The 14,932-nt window shown below is 47.6% G+C and overlaps 1 protein-coding gene across 1 annotated transcript in view; it reads right to left on the bottom strand.

Annotated features, from left to right (window-relative positions):
- Window positions 1-14,932, bottom strand: part of ERICH6B (glutamate-rich 6B) — a 49,672-nt gene that overhangs the window by 32,771 nt on the left and 1,969 nt on the right. Inside the window, 3 exon segments of the mRNA XM_008571132.1 lie at window positions 1,625-1,663; window positions 8,206-8,390; window positions 11,912-11,960. Coding sequence (XP_008569354.1) covers window positions 1,625-1,663; window positions 8,206-8,390; window positions 11,912-11,960 — 273 coding nt within the window.

Here is a 14,932-nt window from a genome sequence, read left to right as displayed (position 1 = left end):
CCTCACCCTCCACCATCCCGGGTGATGTCTGATCACCGGGCCTGTCTTCTGCAATAATCCTGGTAGGTCAGTTTAGCCAGAACTCCCCTTACCCCTGATGTTTCCTCCTAGTAATTTTCCATCTGCTGACCCCACGCTGCTCCTTGGTTATAAACTCACACTGGCCCATGCTGTATTCAGAGTTGAGCACAATCTCTCTCCCCCGCTGTAAGACCCCGTTGCAGTGGTCCCTATACCTATCACGATGGTTCTGAATAACGTCTTCCTTACCACGCTTTAACAAGTATCACTGAGTAAGTTTTTCTTTGACAGTAGATGAGGAAAGATGGGGGAGAAACAGTAAGTGACTAGCTCAGGGGCCAGCTACACGAAAGGAGCAACCCAGTTCCACTGGTTAAGGAGCTCACATGAAACTCAGTCCACATGAAACTCAGTCCTGTTTTCACCTTCTCTACCCTTCACACAGTGAATCCATGTTATGCTAGGCAGGTGGGCCAAGGGCTGTGCTATGGGCACAAATCCATAAGCTGTTCTAAAACCTGGCTCCTCAAAGGGTGGTCCATGAATCAGCGGCAGCTGCTGGGATTTTGTTAGAAATGCAGAATCTCAGACCTACTGAATCAGAATCTGCATTTAAACAAGATCCCTGAGTGACTGCACTGCACGTTGAAGTTTGCACAGCTTTAAAACACCCAGGGTGGGCCGAGCCCGTGGCGCACTCGGGAGAGTGCGGCACTGGGAGCGCAGCAGCGCTCCCGCTGTGGGTTCGGATCCTATATAGGGATGGCCGGTGTGCTCACTGGCTGAGTGCGGTGCGGCCGGTCTCAAAAAGGACAAAAAAATTTAAAAAATTAAAAAAAATTAAAAATTAAAATAAAACACCCAGGGAAATGGGATAAGATGGAGAAAACTGTATTTACCAGCACCCTTCTGCAGGGGCGATGGGTGGGTGGGATGCAGAGTCCAGAGTCTGAGTTTGTTTGATAAGCTGCAGGGGGATGGGGGTAGAATGGGGTGTGTGTGTATGGCTGATTCCCCCCACCCCCACCACATGCTTAAGTACAACAGACCGTAGTCCCTAGATTGTTTTCTAATGAGAACAGATCTGGTTAATTGCAGGATTTTTGTTCTGTGGAGAGCTGGGATTCTGCCATTATAAGGATTCTCCTTTGTTTTACCCCCTCGTAGGATTCCCTCCTAATAAACGTTTAATAAATCTTTAAGGGAACCATTTGTAGGTGCTCCAATTTACTCACCACCCAGGTGTGATTGGATGAGTCTATCTGTGAGGAGAGGGGCATGCATCCCAGTCAAGCCCTGCTTCCCAGGCCTCAGGGAACCCAGCATCTGACTGGACCCTTTTTAAATGTGGGAGTCCTTATACTAGAGCTTTTGAGAAGGGAGATGGATTTCTGGTCCTGTTTCTTCTGAGACTGTCTCTCTGTTTCTTGTTTCATCCTCCTTCTTTAGGAGGTTCTGGAGCTGTGTGCCTACCATGTCTCTAGGCCTCCCCTAGGACTTGGTGCAAGCTGGACTAGCAAGGGCCCCACCACCCTGGGCACCTCCCCAGCCCAGGACACTGCAGAAAGCAGCGATCGTTGGATATATTATGTTGAACTCTCACCGGTTTCTTCCTCTTGCTTTGTGTCACTGAGAACATACGCTGAAAAAGAATAGGAAGAATTATTAATAGGATGCAGTATGGTGAAGTAGTTGGACCTTTTAATCTCTGATGAAATCAATTTAAAAATCACCTCCTCAATACCTGAGAAGACTCAGGGTGGAGATCACGTGTTTGGGGATACAAGGTTTCCTTGATCTCCAGCACTGTGAGGTCTTGTAGCAAGTGCTCAACAAATGTCGATTCCTCTCCCTCCTTCCATATTCCATCTTGCCCACTAGAGTTTAAGTTCTGAGAGGGTGAGATGGGTTTTGTCCATCTTTATATCCTGCCATGCATACAGTAGGTATACAGCAAATGTTACTGGATATACTAAGTATGGATAATCCATTATCTTCCCTCCCAACCCCAGTGGTAAATGTTTCCTTCCCTTTCAAAATGCCAGAGCACTTCACTCTTTGGTTCAGTGTCTTACCTGAGCCTTGAGCCTTGACACTAAATTCCAGAAATAATGCCTTGGCCGTTGAACTTTATTAAGGCTGCCCTAGTCTACAGCGGTCAAAAGAGGGCTCTCCTTGGCCAGGGGCATGCTAATTCTGTGCTTCTTACCTTCTTGTGGATGGATTAGTAACTTCTACAGGTTATTTAAAACCATCATGAATTATACCTTCCAAATCAGACTGTATCCTGGTTAGCACTGAGGTCTCTTCCTCTGTTGTTAATTTCGATTTTAAAGGTATTCCTGTTAAAAGGCAGAAGAGGGTGGCCATTAATGATTTTAACCTTACACTTTCCAGTGGGTTCATATTGGAAATTTGGGGTCTGAGATTTTTTTCTTGGCACCCAAGGCTCATCATTGGAGGGGAAGAACTGAGGTTGGGGGCATGGCTGGAGTAAATTGAATGCTCCCTCTGCCCCTCTTCCTCCTCCTTGGCTTTGGTGACTTACTCCAGGACTGCAATAAATCAGTGGTCAAAAAATGTAGCCCCTCCATGGCCTTCTCCTCTGTTCACCATGGGGCTAGTTTGGGTCCTCAGGATAGCTGGGATGGCTGGTGTTGGGTAAACCTTAGAGATGTTCCTTCTGCTGTAGGAGCCATAGAGCCAAGTGGTAGACACACAGTGGGGTATCTCTGTCCCTGCAACAAGTAAATTCTGTCGCCAAGAGGTCCTCCAGGGCTGCATGATGAGGGCTGGCTAGGATCACGGGGGCTGTCTGGCATAGATCCACTGAGATTTTCAATGGGAGGCTACTGTGATTTTTTAGAACATCTGTAGGTTCTTGGTTACCCTTGTTTTATGTCTTCTGGAGTTTTGTGATCCTTGCTCCTTTTTGCCTGCTCCACCCTCACCTCTTATTTTTCCTTCTCCTAAACATATGTGTGCACGTGCACACACATGTGCGCGTGCACACACTCTACATTTCATTCTTAATAGCTGAGAGGGGAAGGTCCAGGATGAAAAATGAAAGCAAACTGTTCCATCAGCTTATGGAAGTGCCAACAGTTTAGACTGGCCTGTGGCATGGGGACGAGAGGCCTCCCAGACACTTGCAGTATCAGTGCCTCCTAGTTCTTCAGGGTGAGACAGAGCACCTCTACAGTCAAGGACCTCTCCAGTGTCAAGGCAACTCATTCCACCGTGGCATAGTTCTGACTGTTAAGAATAATTTCCTTTTCTTAAAACGTTTCCCTGATATTCTATTAGTGGCTCTATTCCAGCCCCTCAGTCCAGATGGGAAGAGTCAGGTCTCAGTTTTGTGTATCAAGTGCAGCTATGCAGGGCAGAGCAGGACTAATCCCCCTTCATACAGGTTGAGTGTCCCTTATCTGAAACGCTTGGGACCAGAAGTGTTTTGGATTTTGAGTTTTTTCAGATTTTAGAATATTTGCAGAATGCATACCAGTTGAGCATCCCTAATCCAAAAATCCAAAATCCAAAATGCACCAATGAGCATTTCCTTTGTATATCGAATTAGATTTAAAAAGTTTCCGATTTTGAAGCATTTTCGATTTCGGATTTTTGGATTAGAAGTGAGTTATATTTGGCTATGTTAACTTTTCTGGGAGTCACATCATTTGTGCCATTGACATACTGAGCTTGTGGTTGAGCCAAGCACCTGACAAGAAACAGGACTTCCCCACGTGTAGTTTTCCATCCTATTGTTTTGGGGGACCTAACAGCAGGGTCTAATGTAAATTACTAACATATCATTTTATCTAGCTAATTCCAGTTCGATGTTTCTGCCTGTCAAAATCACTTAGAATCTGATTACGTTATCCCCATCATCCAACAACTTCAGGTCATCTACAAATATAAATATTCCTTCTACATCTACACTGTATTCCTGCACCCAGGCCTATTATAGAAATGTACTGGACAGAGCCCCGCGGCTCTCCGCTGGAAACAGGATTCACCTTCTCCATTAAACGGTGTCTCTGGGCAGTGTTCATTCAGTTGTTGTCCCATCAGCTTCATTAGCATCCACCTAATATTTCTCTTTCTTGTCCAGGAAGCCTTGGGAAATGAAATGCCTATGGAATGTGGCCCTGCGGGGCAACCACAGTTCCCCAATCTGGTAACCTTGTCACAAAGTGACGTAAAAGCCAGTATTACATGATTCGCTCTTACTGATCCTATGTGGTTTCTTATGGTCATTTTGCTCTCAACATTTGCCCCCAAATGGTCACTGACTCATTTCTTGATTTACCACAATTCCTCAAAAACCAGAAATGATTAAGCTCTTCTCTCTATTTATTCTAAGTGTATTTTATCCAGGTCAAAAGACAGCAGTTACCCTTCTCTTCTGAGAATCTTTGGTTTCTGCTATTTCTTCCCTAATTATGGTGCATCTTTTACAACCTGAAGATGACTTTCTTTCACAGTGAAGTCAAAATTAAACAGCAGTTGAACAACTTGACCTTCTCTGAATCATTCAATACCGTGCTCAACAGCAGCCTGTCTGCCTTGATCTTTTTGCCCCAGTTAAATTTTAAAAGGACCCCTTTCTTTTGTTGCTGCCTGTATTGTCATTATCATTTTTATTACTTTTTGGTAAGAATGTTTATCCTGGGATTCAGTTTTCCTGACACTATTCTTAAAATTCAGAGCCATTTCCCTACATTCATTGTCCTACATTCATTAATCTCTGCATGTGATCTTTCAAACTCTGAGTCCACTGAAGAAAAATTTGTGCAAATTACACACTCATTTGCACTTTTGGGAGCTTTCCAACCCTTTTCTCCATCTGGCCAGGTGGCTTGAAGTATCACTCCCCCGCTCTGTTTATCCTTTACCCATATTTCTACACATACAGTGTTCTATCTACAGCCCTCTTTCTACCACCACTGTTTCTTTGGGGTAGGATGTACCTTTGTATCACCGTGATCTGATCTTGAATCAGATGAGGGTTCAACAAAAATTTCACAAGTATTCAACAAATATTTATAGGTGCTTGCTATGGGCCAGGCATTACATCTCGAGGATTGCTGCAAGCGTGGATATAATGCTCTGTGTTAGAATTTCTGGTCTACTTTGTTTATGACCCTGCTCTGTGCTTGGATGGATAGACATGTGAGGCTATAAATAGTCTTTCTGGTCCTCCTGAACACCTCCTCATATGGATCATGAGGTATTTCCTGTGCCTTCAGCATTCTTTTCATGTCAGACCTGCCACCCTCTGGAGTAATAGGTTTCAAAGATTTATCTGGGTACTTCCCCTCCATATTTGGTTCAAAGTCCTATTTGTTGAGGAAGGGCCGTGTCATGTAAAATGCCATTTCTGACCCTCTGGGGTTGAGCAATCCCATAAAAAAATGCTTTAGAAACAGAAGTCTAGCACCCACGAAATTCATCCTAAACTAGAGCTCTGTGGTTCTCCATTGTTCGTGTGTCCAATAATCCTCTGGGGATCTTGTTAAGAATGCAGATTTCAGGCCATCTCGGGCAGGGATTCTGCTAAGAGCTGTGAATCCACTTCTTTACAAGCACCCAGCCAAAGGGATGTGCGATCCTGAGCCCCAGGAGCAGTGGTGCCCACGCCTGGTCTCACCTCTGCGGGCTCATGCTGGCCCTCGGCCCCATGCTACCGGCTCTAAGCACCCAGCCAAAGGGATGTGCGATCCTGAGCCCCAGGAGCAGTGGTGCCCACGCCTGGTTTCACCTCTGCGGGCTCATGCTGGCCCTCGGCCCCATGCTACCGGCTCCTTGTAGAGCATTTGCTGTGGTTGCATGTGTTTCTCCAACAAGTGGATGGGTGGCTTTTGCCCTGGCTTAAAGCAGATTCTTTTCTGCATATACCACACTTGGGAATCCTTAGTAATCTGTACTCTAACTGCAGAAGGACTGGCTTTCCCCTCCTACACTGCTGTCTTCCCTGTGTCCCTTTCCTCTACCTCCTCTTGACTCGGTTTTGAGCTCCTCTGCCTTCCTGGGGCTCCCCACTTGCTGGCTTCCTCCTGCCCCTTTCCTTCACTCACAGCCCGGCACCCTCATGGGGAAGTGCCATGCTCTTTCACCTCCTCTGCAAGCATGTGGCCAGCCTGTGTTTGATACCAAGTGCGGGAATGAGGAAGCTCCTCCTGAGTGCTCCCTGGGTCATTTGGGACTTTTGTCAGAATATGGGCTCTGGCGGAGCTGCGAACTGGAAATATTTCAAAGTCGGTACACAGGACGGCTTGGCAGGAAGCACGAGCAGCTCCCCTGCTGCCTTCTCTCTCTCTTAGCCTGAGTCACAGGAGCATGGCTTCCCTGACGCTAGGCGGCTGCCACTGGAGATGGATGATTCCTTTCTGTGGCTGTATTGGTAGCCAACGTGGCTGTCTAGCCCATGAATATACGCTTGACATTTAGTGGTGGCCCTAGCCCCGAGAGCCGCTCAGTCTACCCATTCTTTGTCACTCTTTGTCAGACTTGCTTTATTCCATTGGCCAGACACAAACATGAACCTATTACCACCAATGCTCCCCAGAACAATAAGCTGTAAACCATAGGCAGAAAGGGAAAGAAAAACTTCCTTGAATTTTAGCAAATTGCTTGCTTTTCCTTGTGTTTCAATCTCTGCTGCAATGACCATCCCCCCCGAGTAACTGCAGGAATCTGGGGTGTGTCACTGGACCTGGTTGAGGGGCTCCCACATAATCCACACCTCTGGCTCAGGCTACCAGTGTCACAGCACTTAATTAGATCAGTAGACATTTACTGTGTGTGGACAGTAGACTTTTGCTAAACACTCAGCATATGTTGGCTTTAAGGAGTTCAGTACTGGAAAGACACACAGCTGCAAAACATGCCCATATAGGCCAAATATGCCTGGTGCTTACAACTAAATGAAATACAGATGTGACTAGCTCTATTTGTTAAGCTTGAAGACCAAAAGGATCGTGGGTGAACAGTGCAAATCAAACAATGCTTTCGGTGGGGCCCCTCTCTGGGGGTGGGCCCACCGTGGGATGAACAGGCTCGAGCCCCTTCCCCCCCCACTCCAGCTTTTCCTATCTCCTTACTCCTCTCCCACATCCTTTCAAGCTTAGCATTGGCACTTTACTGGCGATTACCCAGTAAATGATTTTCAGAATCGTGCTTATGAATATTTAGATAAATGCTCAGATTTTTCCCGGCTGTCGTGCTGACTTTGGAATGGTTCCAGTTCTCAGGGCCCCAGGAGAGCACACATACTGACACAAATCCCAAATGAACCAGCTTAGCCTGTGAAACACTCCTCGTCATGTGCTGGCTCATGCAGGCCCAGCCTCTGCCTCTCCGTCCTCCCTTAGAGGACTGTGGCTCCTCATTTCGTTTAACCACATTTGAGCTACATCATTTAGCAGGTACAGATAGGGGCAGGGAGGTGAAGTGGTGGGGAATCTAATTTACTGCTGCCATGACTACAGATGTGAAATAAATCTGTGAATCAGAGATGGATCGATCCAACTAAGGCTGGATTTAAATGATTAATAATGGTGGGAAATGCTGTTCAGTCTTCCATCCCCAGGACCCTGGAGTGACAGCTCTTTGGGCTTAATTGGGTAGAGAATTAAGACCCTCAATGCAATCTTGCCAAACTCTCTCCTGTGTGTCTCCCAGTCATGGCAAAGAAAGTTCACTACATGGATGGTTTTGGCTGGTTCTGAATCGGGGCTGGCTTTGACTGCATGCTGAGAAAGAGTCTGAGCTGGGCCCATGTGCTGTTCTCCATATTGCCTATACCCCAGGGAGCCAGTCTGTAATCTGGGAAGGAAATGGTGTGTGTCCCTGAGGGAAATAGTGCCTGTGTTCACGCAGAACAAGAACAGGAAGACTGATGCAGGAAGAGGGGAGGAGACAGGGAGAGACTGAGAAGATATTTGCTTCAGTATTTTGCTAATGTTCTTTCTCGGGTGGGGGTCTGGGATGGAGGAAAGGGGTGGCAGGGCTAGCAGAGGGGTCGACTTCTTACCCCAAACATGCCTTTGGATGGCACAGAAAACAGCAAATATCACTAGCATGAGAGACAAGACCCAAAGCACAGTATTTCACACAAACGAAAGGCTGCAAGACCACAGAGCACCCGGCTGAATGCAGACCTGCAGGCTGCTCTTCCCTTACCCAGCTTGCTGTCGTAGGTCCAGTCCGTCTGACTGGCCCGTTCTCTTGTGTAGGATTTAGGCAACGTCGTGCACATGTCAGGACACTCAGCAGCAGGTTCAGGTTCAGAGACTGGAGGAGAGGCAGCCGAGGTAGGTGAGACAGCTGGGACGATGGTCCCCTGAGAGGTACCAGTGGCCACGCTCCTGTCAGAGGGGAGCACAGGAGCTGCTCAACTTCCAGACTGGGACTGGGATCAGAACCCAGTTCTGTGACAGGCTGGGAGGCTGGGGTGGCAGCGGCTGCTCTCCAGCACCTGCAGTTTCCTGCCAGCCCCAGATGGCAGATGTCACAAGGTTAGAAGGGACCAGCTTGCAGATCATGGAAAATAGGCCTGTGTGTCATTCTGGGCAGCAGAGCCACATGTCGCCAACTGCTGCTTTACTAAAGAAAGAAAGGATCTGTGGGTGCCTTCAAGGGCCACTGAGCAGCACTGCCATAACTGTTGAATGTTCCAGAACATTTCCCTTCCTGCCTGGCTCACAACCCTGCTCATTCTAGTGGCCTTTTTGCCTCACGGTTGCCTCAGGCAGAGTAGAAAAAATATCAAAGTAGATGTCACCACAGTTGAAAATCAAGCACTGAGGTCTGTCCCCGTAGTTGGCTCACCACAAGCACTACCACCGTCAAGAACGTTTTCCAGAGGGCCTGACGGCAGCACGTTGTGTGTGGGGAGCAGGCCTATTATCTGGCAGCTCAGGATAAAGAGCGATGATCCCAACACACCAACCCACACTGTGTCTTTTCTCAGAAATCTGGCTTTTAACTGGGGGCAAGAAATTGCAATTCAAAGGAATGAGAGGGGACTTTGGGGTGTTTTGGTTCTGGAGTTCTTTCATGTGAGCTGTCCCAACTGGCAGAGACAGGTGCAAGGGAAAATGCCCAACACAGAAATGGCGGTGACTATGTTTGGTAGGAAAAACATAGACTTTGGTGTCAGATGACCTGAGCTTAAATGCTGGTTCTTGCATTACAGCAGAGTCACATTGGGTATAAGTTACCTGTTTGCTATTGTTCATCAGGGGAAGAAAGGTGGGCCCGGTCCCTGTTTGAGTCAGGGTTCCCGATGCAGAGACAGGTAGCGGGGTGGGGGCTGAAGTCTGAGGCTCGAGGTGAGGTTGAGGAGAGAGGAGTAGGCTGCTTGTTCTAGCTGGCAGGCACCCTCAGTGTCTGTAGGCTTTATAGGCAGGTCCTGCAGGCTCCCCCGGGAACCAGTGGGAGGGCCTGGGTCTGCACCGGCCCTGCTGGCTGGGGCAGGGCAGCTGTGCTGTCAGGACACAGCACTGAAAAGGGATCCTAGGACAGGTGGCAAGATGGATGGGTCTTAGGTCAGGTGACCACAGGGATCAAGAACAAGTGGACACAGGTGAGCTCCTTAGGCAAGTGTCAACCTTTGCCCCCCTCCGGGCCTCCAGGCCAGATCAGGCGACTCCCCTGGGCCCCTGTTTCTTTATCCTTCTAAGGAGATAATGCCTATCCTGCCTTACTCACCAGGTGCCCACGGGGACCCAAGGAGATAATGCAAGTCCCCAGGTGAGGACTTCGAAAAGTCAAATCTGCCACATAGGTGGTTATACTCGAGATAATGTTGGCCAGTCTGGTCATTCCCTGGTACCCTTTCTGCCACGCTTGCCCCAGGCTGGGACGCTGCAGGGTCTTCTGGGGTGCCAGCTAGGGCTCTGCTGCAGCCTCAGCTGCCAGGAAGCAGGACTGGGGTTCCGGCCTATCTGGGCTTAGTACTAGCTCCAGGGTCTGTGCTCAGTGGAGACGGTGCAAGCAGGAGCTGTTGGATCCTCGATCAGGGGGAGCCTTGACCGCTGGAGGTCTGCTTCTGCAGCTGCTTTATACCGGGATAGGCACCTGGCGGGTGCCTGGCGGACCTCCAGCATGTTCAGGGTGGTGGGAGAGGGACAGGCCTGGGGCGGCTTGTGGCCTTCCTGTTTATCAGAGACCCATGAAATGCTTGATCTGTCTGTAACTGCTCCCCTGTTCCAACCCCTGCCTTCACACACACACGTACACATGTGCACACACATGCACGCACATGCACATACACACACAGGATATGGGTTTGTGGAGGGTTTTGCCCATATGGGTTTGTGGAGGGTTCAGCTCTCTTGTGTGAGGAAAATCCAGGGCCTCCGTGAGCATTCTGAGGGCCAGATCTGGCTCCTGGGGACCAAGCCAAAGAGCATATGGACACCAGTGAGGGCTCCAGGGCCTCTTGGGTCCTCACAGCTTTCCCTGGGGCCCTGGAACAGAAAACCCCCTCAGCTGGAATATGAATAAAGGATCGGACAGGTGTGTGTATGTGGAATAAAGCTGGCCAGTGTTCTCGAATCGTGCCCCAGATGTGCTTCGTTTCTGCCTGCTGGTTCATGGGGAGCTGCAGCACTCACCGAGCACGCCCTGCCCATGGGCTGGTGCTCACACGCTGCTCACTGCAGCCCCGTGAGGCCCAAACTCTTTCTCTCTTGTTTCACAGATGATATTGAGGTACAGGAGAGTACGTGCTATGACACCAGCTGATTCACACCCAGGCACGCTGGCTCTAGCGCCCCTGTTCCCCATCACCTTGAAGGTGCTCACTTCACTGTTAGGCCCCACAGCTTCACTTGCCTTGGGTGTGAGGTACAGGAGAGTACGTGCTATGACACCAGCTGATTCACACCCAGGCACGCTGGCTCTAGTGCCCCTGTTCCCCATCACCTTGAAGGTGCTCACTTCACTGTTAGGCCCCACCGCTTCACTTGCCTTGGGTGTCAGTAACTGAGGTGAAGGGGGCTATGGAGAAGCCACTCCCCTACGTGCACATCGCCTTTAGTGGGGGTGTCACCTGCCAGCCACCCTGAGGGCCTCTGGAGGCTGCAGCATGGAAGCAGGGCCAGTGCTGAGCAAAAGCGGCCAGCAACCCTGCACGGAGCCCTGTGCCCAACCTGGAACCGTGGTTCTGTTTCATTCCTGCTGCTCACCTTAACCAAACCCGCCTTGTGCGTTTTCAGATTTAGTGTCAACCCACTTCACCCGTAGAGACAAATGACCCCCCTCCCGCCACTGTGATTATCCCTTGGGGAAGGATTGTAGAGTAGGAGACTGAGGACAAGGACTGCGGATTGGAAGTCTTGTGTACCCCACAGCCTGGTTTCTCAACAGCTGGGCACAGCAAGGACATTTACTCTCTTATTCTGTAGATATTTTATTGATGGTTGAACTTGTGCCAAGCCCTGTGGCAGGATTTTGATGAGTGTTTACTGAATGATCATTTAAACCTTGGAAACATGCCTGGGCTTATTTTCTTCCTGGATAAACTGCAACTTCCTTGTGGGCATTCATCACGTGTTCTCTTGAGAGCACTGACTCCAGCCCTTTCCTGTCTCTCCCTGGTTGAGACCCTCTCTCCAGACTCAACAGTCTCTTCCCTTTCATCTCTTGTAGTTCTGGGCACCCAGGACTCTGATCTTGGTACCCGTCCCTCCCCTATGAGTGTCCGAGCAGCAGGGGTGAGCAGTGTGGCTTCTGGGACAGACTCCACTAAGGCCCCCCCACTTCAGGGTCCTGCTCCCTCACTCTACCCCACCCAGCTCCTTGTCTTTGGGTCTCCAGAGGCTCCTGAGACATCACCCCTAAGTGTGATTACACCTGATTTATCCCCAAAGAAAACTATTACCTTGCTCTAGGTTTAGGCGGGGTTTGTGATGGAAAAGCTGCCTTGAATTCTGTTGGAGAAAAGAACAGAAAAACAATATTGGCAAAAAAGCGCATCTTTCTTTCTATTTAAAAATGTGTTGTTAAGCATGTGATGCTGAGATTGAGGTGCAGAGGGCCTGATTATAGAAATTTTTTTGTTTTTTACTTTTTCTCAGAGTTGTTTCTCTCTCTCTCTCTCTCTCTCTTTGTGCGGAGGGGCCTTCCAGTATGGGGATCTGAACCCTTGACCTTGGTGTTATAACACCATGCTCTAACCAACTGAGATAACTGGCCAGACCAGTGTTGTTTCTCTTAATGGTTTCCTTTAAAAATTATGAGGTTGAAATATTATAAAATTAGAGAGAACTCAAGAAGATAATTTTCAAGAAATCATGGATTTTTGGAAATTTGAATTTGCTTTGCTGATCTCTTTGGTTCTTACAGAAGCTTCCTTCTGTCACGGGACGAAGGATGTCTGTTCAGCAGAGGTGATTGGAAGATCTAAATATTTTAAGAATTATTTTTAATTTTAAAGAACCTGCTTGTGTCATTTAATCACGACTGTCTTGAACGATAAGATGTCAAGAATTTCATGCACAGGTGGGATAAAAAAATGCCATCAATTTAAGTAATAGAGAATGGCAGAGTGGCTGCAGTAAAGAAGTGAGGATCAGAAAATTTGAATTTGAAACTTAAATATTTAACATTTATACTTATCTATAGTTTACCCATGTGACAAAATATTATTGAGGAATATTACTTGGCCATTAAAATGATATCTACAAAAATTAAACAGCATGGGCAAATGGTGAAATTACAATGCTAAGCTACAAAAGTAAAATTCAAACTCATGTATACGACATGTTTAAAACAGTAGAAGCAAAACCACAAAGCAGGGACCACCACTACCAAATATGCAAAAGTAAGGGCAGAGGGACAGAATAAAAATCACTAAAATGTGAATTAGCTTTATTGATATTTGGATGTTATAGGTTGAGTGATGTTTTGCTACTTTTTTTCAAATGTTCCATTGTTAAGAAATGAACAAGAATAGATGTTGTTTCTTCTGTCACTCTTCTAAACTTAAAATTTGCACTTAACTGATTAAAAAGCAGAAACACAAGAGGAAAGGAGGAAGGAAGAGAGCAGGACAGAGAAGTGACTGTAAGAGAAGAGAAAGCTTGGGAGCCCTTCCTGGCTCTCCTAATTATTTTCTGTGGTCTTGGACCAGTCACATACCCTCCCTTTAACTCCAGGTTCCTCCCTGTGAAATGGGTTGGGGGAGAGAGACTAGTTGGTGGGAGAATTAAAGGAGATGGAGATTGTGAAATATGCAAGATAAGAGGATGCTTTAAACAGTTCATGAGAAGGCTCGTATTATCTGTCAATTCTATTTTGAAGTACCCTCCCACACCCTATGCCATTGCACTGTGCTCCCTGACCTCCTCTGGACAAGACGTGTGCAGAAAATGCTGCTGTTCGTAGCATTGTGGAGGCTGCAGGTGACCAGCCTTGGCTCAGCATTTTGCCGTCTCAAGACAACAAACTGTGAACCTATCTGCATGAAAAGTTGGCTGACTACCCCGTCCCTGCCTCATCAGTATCTCCTATACCTTTCTTCTTTTTTTTGTCCTTTTTGAGACCAGCCACACCGCGCTCAGCCAGTGAGTGCTGTGAGCGCACCGGTCATCCCTATATAGGATCCGAACCCGCGGCGGGAGCGCTGCTGCTCTCCCAGCACCGCACTCTCCCGAGTGCGCCACGGGCTTGGCCCCCTTTCTTCTTAACTACCCACAATTGCCAGGTTCCCTGTTGGAAGTGGTAGTCAGGACCCCAGCTCTCAACTGGAAATGGCAACCGAACTATAGCATTTAGGCCAAACAGCATCTGGAGTTGCTGAGGAAGAGCAAGGGTAAAAAAAATCAAATCCAACCCATTGTGTGTGTCTAAATACTATTAAACATTATGAATCAAAATCAATGTACCGTGACATCTCTATAGCACTATTTGTCACAGAGCAGAATTAATCATTAGGAAAGCCTTGGGTTATAAAAAACAAAATAAAAGCAGCCTCATTATAGGGCAGTTTCACGCCACAGCATGTTCTATGGCAGCGGGAGAGCAACGAGGTTGTTCTCTTTACTTCTAGCACCTTCCTTCTTGTGAGATAAGAACAGTATTTTTATACCTTACAAATGTGTAGTGTGGGAGAGTTTTCAAAGCATTCAGATATGTTACTTCATTTAATTACCACAACCACACTGTGAAGGAAGGTGTTTTTGCACAGGGAGAAACTGAAACCTAGAGAAGGCAAGCGACATGACTAGGGTCATAGGCCCCCACCAAGTGCTGGATCTTGTGACTGACCCCAGGGCATTCTCCAACAAATTTTTGGAATCTCCCTGGGAGTTCAGTAAAATATGAGTATTGATTGTTCAGTGGCAATTGGTGCTGCATTTATATTCAAGTTGCTTATCTGGTGTTATTGGATTTCTCCACAAACAATGGGGGAAATCACCCCTTTAAGGAAGAGTGCAAGTTGGGGTTGTTAGTCTGACCTAATCTTGTTTGTCTAGGGTGGTGGAATCTCTGAAGTTGACCTGCCTGCAGAGTAGATTCACAGAGGGTGCAGATCCTTCCCACAGCCTACTTCATTGCATCTTCTCTTCTTGTCCTTTGGTTATGTCCATTTCACAAGGTGGGAAAGTGTGGTCAGGGGAGTGTGGCCATTCACAAGTCAATGGCAGGGGATTAATAATACATAATATAATATAATATGACATAGTAATAGCGAACACTTATATAGGCTTAAAATGCTATGTGTCTGGCATAGCTCTTAATGCTTTATATAATTTAAACCCTTAATTTTCGCCCACATCCTGTAAGGTAGGTCTATTGCTATTCCTAATTTACAGTAAAGAAACCCACGACACGGGGCCGGCCCGGCGGCGCACTGGATAGGGCGCCGCTTGGGAAGTGCGGCGGTGCTCCCGCCGAGGGT

The sequence above is a fragment of the Galeopterus variegatus genome, unplaced genomic scaffold, assembly GCF_000696425.1.
Source record: "Galeopterus variegatus unplaced genomic scaffold, G_variegatus-3.0.2 Scaffold662, whole genome shotgun sequence".
NCBI classification, from domain to species: domain Eukaryota; kingdom Metazoa; phylum Chordata; class Mammalia; order Dermoptera; family Cynocephalidae; genus Galeopterus; species Galeopterus variegatus.
This window is presented reverse-complemented; position numbering and strand designations above follow the sequence as displayed.